The 8,860-nt window shown below is 39.1% G+C and overlaps 1 protein-coding gene across 2 annotated transcripts; it reads left to right on the top strand.

The window, feature by feature from the left end:
* The first annotated feature begins 376 nt into the window (after window positions 1-376).
* Window positions 377-8,519, top strand: LOC149846297 (NPL4-like protein A). Of its 2 annotated transcripts, none has more exons than XM_089997929.1 (2): window positions 377-1,635; window positions 7,824-8,410. In XM_089997929.1, the coding sequence occupies exons 1-2, from the start codon at window positions 646-648 to the stop codon at window positions 8,082-8,084; spliced, it is 1,251 nt and encodes a 416-aa protein (XP_089854055.1). In that variant the 5' UTR covers window positions 377-645; the 3' UTR covers window positions 8,085-8,410. The 2 variants fall into 2 exon arrangements, with proteins under 2 accessions (XP_089854055.1, XP_089854056.1); XM_089997930.1 differs by lacking the exon at window positions 7,824-8,410 and adding an exon at window positions 8,414-8,519 and having other exon boundaries at window positions 394-1,635.
* The last annotated feature ends 341 nt before the right edge of the window (window positions 8,520-8,860 follow it).

Below are 8,860 nucleotides of genomic sequence, written 5' to 3'. Positions count from 1 at the left end.
TCCATATGAAATAGATTTTTATTAATAATTGTAACCATTTTTTATTTTATCTAAAAAAAAAATTTTCGAGGGCGCTGCCCCCGAACCCCCGACTATCACACAAATAAATTTTTTTTTGCTACACCCCTGTTTGCCCCCCCCCCCCCTCACATGAATCCTAGCTACGCCCCTGGTCCTCGGTGTCCTACTTGGAACTCGAGAATCAAACCCTCGTTACGCGTCCTCATGTCGTGTCTTTGTGACATAGGCTCCTAAATCTCAAAAGTCATTTTTGTCCACTATTTAGGGAAGGGACTAAAAAGTCTTTGACCTTATTTTGGGGCAATTTGATCCGCTCCGGCACCTACTTGCTTTCCTTTCCCTTCTTCCTCTTGACGTGGGAGAGAGGGCGAGGTAGAAACCTATATAGAGAGGGAGAGAGAATCTGAGAGCATGGTGAAGCAACCATTCTCCACCCATCTCATTTAAGAACCCTAATTCCTCCACCCACTGATCAAGGAGAGCCTCCCCAAATCTCAATACTCGATTTGGTTGGTACCCCAAATCTCTTTCTGCGTTTTTCTCGGCTCTTTTTCTTTGATTTGTAAGTTATTTTGCCGGTTCACAAGTAGATTGTTAGATTGGTAGTTCTTTGTTGAAATCAAGATGATGATCAGAGTTAGAAGTAGGGATGGGTTGGAGAGGGTGAGGGTGGACAACCCCAATTGCTCGATTTCCGAATTGAAATCCCTCATCGAGCACCAACTCAGGGTTCCCATCAGCCAACAAACGCTGTCTCTTAACCAGAACCTCTTGCTGGCTAAAACCTCAGAAACCGAATTCAGCAACGGGAAATTCAGAGATATGGAAGACCCCAACGAGCCGATTTCGTTGTTGGGCATCTCCAATGGATCGATTGTTTACCTGTACTACCAGGGACAGCGCTCCGTCGCCGGCGCGCCCCGCGTCAACCCGTCGGGCTCGTTCGGTAGGAGGATGACCATGGACGATCTCATCGCCCGGCAGATGCGGATCACCCGCCAGGAGAACCCGCATTGCTTCTCGGTCTCGTTCGATCGCGACGCCGCCAATGCGTTCCAGCATTACGTGAATGAGACGCTGGCTTTCGCCGTGAAACGAGGGGGGTTTATGTATGGTAGTGTTGATGGGGAGGGGAACGTATCGGTTGAGTTCATATACGAGCCTCCCCAACAGGGGACGGAGGACAATTTGATCTTGTTGAGGAATCCTGATGAGGAGAACAGGGTGGATGCGGTGGCACTCGGGTTGGGGATGAGGAGGGTGGGGTTTATTTTCACGCAGACGGTCGGGCAGACCAAAGGCGACTACACGTTGTCGAATGTGGAGGTTCGACGGTCGGTCGAGCTCCACAGTGAGAGCGGGTTGAAGGAGTGGGTCACTGCTGTGGTGAAGTTGAAAGTGAACGAGGACGGGGGCGCCGACGTGCATTTCGAAGCGTTTCAGATGAGCGATCAGTGTGTTAAGCTATTCAAGGATGGGTGGTTTGTGGAGGATTGCACAGACTTGGATCCTAAGCTGTCGCGGATGAAGAAGGATGTTGTCATCGCAGGAAAAGACACACAGGATGTGGACAATGATTTCTTCTTGGTGGTTGTCAAGATTTTGGATCACCAGGTGTGCTCTTGCTATATTTCCTACTGACTTGCTCTATGTTTTGTTTACCTTCTCTTTCTTGAGTAAGCATCAAGCATCACTCTCTAGTACTCGGCTTGATAATCGAAATTTTGTTGGCTTCTTTCTCATTTTACTATTTTCCTGCTAACTGTTCAAGTCTAAAATTTTTATGTTGAATTAGTGTCATTGTGCTGTCATGGTATAATGTCATGCTCATATTATTTTGTTCTCGACTTTTATAATCCGGAACAGTTTGTCACTAACAATTTCCTAAAAGCAAAATATTGAGAAATTCTGGTTGAACCAATGGCCTGACAGCATGCATTATTGCTGCTTTAAAGTAATGCATCAACAAGTTGTCTACATCTCTTGGAACCAACTCTCTCTCTCTCTCTCTCTCTCTCTCTCTCTCTCTCTCTATATATATATATATATAACATGTGTGCGTACACGCACACATGCTGCAGGTGCACACACACACACACACCATAGCTTAGCCTTAAACGACCACCTCTCCCTGTTGATGCGTCAATAGAGACTATGCTTGAGTCTTGACCGACTTGTCAAGTGGGAGGGAATAATGAAATCACCATAGTTATAATTGATGCAGAGAAGGGCAGTCACATTAATTCATAACAAGCTCATCTAATTCATGAAATAATGACAATAAGCTGAGTAAGGCCAAAGGCAATAGACAAGTCATTGAGGGCAAATTGTAGTCTCAAACAAGCTAGGAAACAAGTAGAGGCTACCAATGTTATTTCAATCATTCTACAACCTTTCAAGCCTTCACTTGCTATATGCCTCCAAGTCTTTATTGGTCTCCTATTTCCTGGTAGCTTTAGTAAATGATTCACATATTTGGACGCCAGACAATTTAGTGATTAGGCCATAAATTTTTGTTATCAATCTATTTCTGATCTGTTCATGAGATGGGCCCAAGATACTTTGATCTCTTATGTTTCCTCTACCTCCTTTAATGTGCTGCTGCATCACATTTCCATGTATGTGTTCTTAGAACTTTCCATATGATATGTTCCGACCATATTATGCCAGTTTAATTTTCTTTTTTTCTAGTAGTGCTACTCCTAAGCCTCTAACCATATCTTTATTTATCCACATCCACCAATCCATGTGCATTTCAGCCATGTAGCTTTTTATTTGCCCAGCACACAGCACCACACATCATGTTGGTGTTATGGTAACCTCTTAAGGCATCCTTTAATCAAGGAAGGACCTGCTAGTCTCAATGTACAACCTGTTTGCACTCCATCCATCTAAACATCAATTCTACTTGATTACAAGTCCACCTAACATTATGCATTTTCAGCACTTTCACTCTCTTCTGTTATTGCTTTTGTTGTTATGCAATACTAAGCACTGCACGATAATGTTGGCAATTACCTCGCAAGTCATAAAACACCCTTGATCAAATAGAGACCCTCTTGGCACAATGCACCATTAATTTGTCTGTGCTTCATCCATCTGCAACTTATCTACTGGTGATATTCTCATTAAACACACTTATCATTTCATTCAATGCACACCCAAGTACCTGACATTATAAGGTTTTCCTATTTTATATGTATTTCTCTATGTAAATTTAACTTCCCTCTGCTGGATGAGCAGTCGTTTGCGCTATTTTTTTGTCTGTTTCTTAATGTTCAATCATTGTTCTTCACTGGGCATGCTTATTGTGCTTTTATGATATGTTCATGATGCCTCTTGTTGTTTATTATCAAAACAAATTGGTAATGTCTTGCTTTTCTATGGTCCCTTGAATTAATAGTCTTCCTCAATTTGTGACAAATGTGGATTGTTGTGGCTATTATACTAAGAAATTAAGTTCATATCATTTTGAGGTTAAATAAGACACTAGATGGTTAGAATTGCACTTCCCTGACCAAGGGTCTTAGATTCCAATCCTCTATGTGCAGCATCCCACCACCGTATATTGTTAACTTAATTAAAGAGAAACCTCTGAATTAGAGCAAGTACAATTTTGTTGTTATCGTTGGATTATATCATATTTATCAAAATAAAAATGAATGGATGGATGGGGCAAAGAGATAGAACGGGAGTGGTATTTGAATCTACATTATGTGTGTGTGTAACATATATGATAATGAATATATGGATTTGAATCCACATGTATGAACATGTTGTAGGTTGTTCCTAGATTGATCTCTATCATTTCCATATCCCATATCTTCATACAGTAGATAGTATTGTAGAAAGGTCCATATAGTTCTCTCCACCATACTATCTCATCTATTGGATACATATCGCAGATTCAATCCTGTCTGCTCATGTCATTTAAGACTTTGGAATTGTAATCCCTTCATTTATTGAATCATTGATAAAAGAACTAAACTAATAAAAAGGACTAAAGTTTCATTCAATTTAATAATTTTGACTAACTGCTTTTTACTTCAATGATAAGTAAAACAACAGTAAACTAGAATAAACATCGCAATAGCAATAAATGTGAATATATTTGCTAACATACTCTTATAATTGAATTTTATTTTGCTTCACAAGAAATCGGGATCTAATCTCATAGAGATGATGATCATGCATAAATTGCATGTATTTTTATACAATGTATGTATGAATTTCATTGATTTTAATGTTAAAATACCCATGGTTGAAGAATTTTGGTGTTTTTGTCTGCAAGGAGTTTTTTGTGCGAATTTTGTCCAAATCAGGTGTAATTCGGGCATTCTAGAGTTATTGTAAAGCAATTGGAGCGAAGATCCGAAGTCAAGATCCAAATCTTACATGATCCAATATCAAATCCAGTTGGGCAAAGGTTAAAAAGTCTAAAATAACCCTCCATAGAGGGCGTCACCTTGAAATTGTTATGAAATAATGGTATTTGTAGTGTAGTTTTAAAAATAAGTATTACTTTTGAGTGTTTTTTAAAATAGGAATGTTAGAAGTGTTTTTAGAAATTTAGAAATTATTTTTTTAGGTTATCATTATAAATAGGTTAGGAAATCTAAAGAGAGGGGTTCTTCTCCTTAGGAGCTGCCGCCCCCACTCTTTTTCCTCCTTTCCCAACGTGGGAAACTCTCTCTCCCTCTTTCTTCTTCTTTCTTCTTCCTTCTTCCTCTCCACGCGAGTTTCATGTGCAGCAGTCATCCCTTCACGTTGTGGGCAACCTTTGGGATACAACATCATCATAGGGGAGATCCGCTCTTTTCTCAACCCAATCCAAAATCGGGAACCGCCGCCGGTAAGTTCCTTCTACCTCTTTAGATTTTTAGGGTATCTTGCATGTAGATCAAATTTTGTTTTATTTTTCTTGCATATTTAGATCTACTATCTGGGATTTTTGTGTATTAGGATTGTTTAGGATCGTTTAAAATCATTGTTTTATATTTTAGAATTTTTATTTTTGTCGGAAAACTCTTTTCTTCACCGGATGGATTTTCTTTGTCAAGCCTGAATTTTTGGGTCTAATAAATATACTATTCCGGCCGATTCAAAAGGAGTTTAAGGCTGAAATTTTAGTATCTGTTAGTTGTATGTGTCTAGAGTATTTCTTCCAAATTTCAGCTCAATCCGACCAAGAGTTGGGATTTTACAACCATTTTACCAAAATCAGTTTTCTGACTTTGCAGAAATTCGACTTCCGGTTCTGAATTTTTCGGTCTGATAAATAGACTATTCTGGATGATCCATAAGGAGTTTAAGGTTGAAAGTTTAGTATGTGTTAGTTGTACGTGTCTAGAGTATTCCCTCCAAATTTCAGCTCAATCCGACCAGAGGTTGGGATTTTACGGTCATTATATTGAAGCTGATTTTCTGGCCCTACAAAAATCTGACTTTTGGTTTTAGTTGCAGCGATTTTTGAAAATTAATTTTATTTTTATATATTTTTTAAATTAAATGTCTTGTAGTGTATTTGGTGTCTTAATTGAGTTGCTTTGTATGTGTTAGGTGCTGGTTTTCGTAAGAAAATCAGAACCTAAAGTTAAGTTTTGAGTGCTTAAGTTAAGTCTAGTTGAGTCTTTCTCGGGTCACTAACATAATATAGAAATAGTTTTGTCTTTTGAGTTTCTTTTTTATGTGATTGCATGTAATGTCCTTGACGAGCACAAAGGTGGACAAGGTGGTTGAAGTGGAAAGCTAGTTCGCGGTTATATTTGGAGTTTTTATAGTTAGGGCATTAGGTCGTTTCTATCATTTTCAGATTGTAATCTATTTAAATTTTATTTTCGCTCGTGCTTTTGTAATAGGCTTTGTGCGCGCTTGCTTTTGTATTTTTTTCTATTTTTGAAGCAATAAAGAGTGATTTGTTTGAAATACTTGTTCTTGTCCCGTTCCCTCTGGTTCGACCTAGACTTCATCACTTTTGTATGAGCCAGTTATTTAGATTTGGTGTGCGGTTTACACTTGATTTTTATTGAAAATATCTTTTAAATTATTTTGAAAAAAAAGTAGACACCAGATGATAAATCCTACTCCATCATTTTGAAATTCAATGGGATTGAATTAATCGAATCTTGATGATGATGAAAGAGATTATAATATCATGAACAACAATATCTGATCTATAAGATCAATTTGTCGTCAAGAATTGAATAGTGTAACATAGGAAGATCTTTTATCCATTCCAAATAAAAAATTTCCATTCCTCTGGAATAGGGCAGTTCTTTCTCGTTGGTCCAATGTTCCAGTTGGATCGACACCACATTTACTCAAAAGTATTAAATGCAAAATTGGCGATTGTGTCTCTGTGGTTGTAAGAGCTTCTACTGTTGGCACCCTGAGATTCTTCTTCAATGATTCATGCTGATTATATCATTGTCTGTTTCAGATGGAATCGTTCTGAGAATCTGAGGTTAATGGTAGGGTAGAAAGGAAAGAGCATAAAAAGGCATCCTTCTGAACTTTATATGTTCCTGAGCATATTCTTGCAAAGAGATTTATAAGATGCCCACCTTTTCAGCAAATGCTCTTATTTATTGTCATGTTGTGGGTATATTTATTTGTAAATAGCCTCTGTCTGGTACATGATGTGCAGTTATATTAGAAACATCACATCTTCACAGTCCAGTTCTTGGCCTATTACGGGTATGTGGTCCCTGATTTCCTAATTCACTAGATCACATCCCTAATCAGATACCTTCATATCCTGCATCATTTTGTAGTTTGGCCTTCACTAGATGTTTTTATCTTCAACCAGTTACTTTTTTTGTTTTTGTTTACTGGACATGGATAAATTTAGAACCATATTCTAGCATAGATAAATACAAAGCTATGTCACATGGGTACAGGTATGGGCACGGAAGTTCCGACACGGCAATTCCAAAAAATGTGGGTATGGTATGTATATATATATATATATATAAAATAAATTAAAAAATCAAAATCCATTTTTTCAACATGACAACAACAAATTAATTTAACATTTAACAACCAACTAAACTTAATGTATGAAAATGTAAACTGAAAAAACACCCTTAAAAAAAACTGAAAACACCCTATATCAGTCGTCGAGAAATGCTTCTACCTCTTCGCCGTCTGCTGGAGTGTCACGAGGTGAGCTCCTTCAGTCGCCGGAGGTCGCTGGAGTGTCACAAGAGAGGGGAAAACGAGATGGGAAAGATGAGAGAGAGAGGGAGACAAAGAGGGGGAAACGAGATGGGAAATTGAGAGGGAAATAGAGAGAGAGAGAGGGAGGGGGGCCCTTTGACCTTGGTCAAACCAAGGTTTTAACGCAGAACCGACCCGGCGCAGTGCGGGTTCCGACCCACAGCGTACCTGCACTGCATCCGGTACCCGCCCCCATGTTGACCCATGTCGACACAGGTACGGCAACCTCCCAGGCGTGTCTATGTGACATAAATACAAAGCTAATTTTGCGGTTAACCCTGCTTTATCAGATAATTTTATAGAACAATCAAATACTGGAGACGAACAAAAGTACAAACTAGATGAAAAACTTGCTGGTTGGTTACTAGCTTTCAAGGGATTGGCAACTTTTGATGTTCCATACTTTGTTACCATCCCATTCTGTTCTGTTTGTTTCACAATTTTGCCCTTGTATTATCTGGTACTGGTATGTGGCTGCCAAGTTATGAAGGAAGACTTCTAGCTTCTTTTTTCATTTTACTTGGGGAGCGTTTTGCTCTGCCTGTCATGGCCATTGCATGAGATATGTTTTGCTGTCACTGCAGGGTCCGCTTTCATCAACCTTCCCAATTGAGAACAGGGTAAGTCCAGTGACTGTGAGAGCTTTGAAGAATCATCTTGATCGAACCAAACAAGTCACATTTGTGAAGCGCATTTCAGATTTCCACCTGCTGCTGTTCCTCGCTAGGTATCTTGATGTCAAGTCAGATGTCCCTATATTGGCCGAGTGTGTTCAGGCACAGATGCCCATGCCGGAAGGGTACCAACTCCTTATCGACTCGTTAGCCAATGCTGGTGGGAATTGATGTCATGGATAGATTATTATTTGGGTAGGATTTTTAAGGTAAAAAGGGAACAAGTTAGTCCTGCTCTATGATTTCCATGCTCAAATTAACCTTTAGACGATACATGTGAAACTTTGGATGCCAGCATGATGTGCAGTACTTTTGCAGTTAACTTATGCTTGGTTGCATGTGAAGAACTCTTTCTCAGAAGAGTTTGGATGTGTAATTCATATTCAGATATTCATTTACAGATAGCAGTACAGAGAATTGCTTGAGCGCATAGACTTGATCGTGTGTAATTTTCTGTTGATCTTTTGTTTTTATGCTAATTCATTTGAAGCATCAAACAGGGTCCGAGCATGCGTTTCTGCAAGCACATTTCAATGATAGATACTGCATGTTTGAATTAAGTAGATACATGTAGGCTGCAACCAAGCTGATCTGATCCTCCAGAACTTTTGTGGGAATAATTTAAGCTATTCATTCTTTTCTTTGTGTAATGAAAGAAAATAACCTTCCTGGTCGTCAAGGCCCCTAATAAGCTAGTTGTAACGCTAGAATTAGCAATACTAGTGTTAGGGAATCGTCGGGTAATATATGGCACATTTTTTAGTTTACAGAAGGGAAAGGGTCTTTTCACCTCTCTCTCTCTCTCTCTCTCTCTCTCTCTCTCTCTCTGGTGTAGCAGGGTCATTTAATATCTCGTGTAGAATCTCCATAATTACATTACCATTTTTTCGAAACACCAAAATTCACTTTCATCTAGACTTCATCCGTCCTCTCTCCTTACTCCTCCC

Source organism: Nuphar pumila, chromosome 2 (assembly GCF_984573655.1).
Source record: "Nuphar pumila chromosome 2, dmNupPumi1.hap1.1, whole genome shotgun sequence".
Taxonomy (NCBI): Eukaryota; Viridiplantae; Streptophyta; class Magnoliopsida; order Nymphaeales; family Nymphaeaceae; genus Nuphar; species Nuphar pumila.
Note: the sequence above shows the minus strand (reverse complement) of the source record. Positions and strands in the feature narration are given on the sequence as shown.

Excerpts from the sequence above, each read along its gene's own strand:
- LOC149846297 (XM_089997929.1), top strand. The coding sequence starts at position 646 with ATGATGATCAGAGTTAGAAGTAGGGATGGGTTGGAGAGGGTGAGGGTG. Across the intron at positions 1,636-7,823 it reads TCAAGATTTTGGATCACCAG|GGTCCGCTTTCATCAACCTT; the intron begins GTGTGCTCTTGC and ends CTGTCACTGCAG.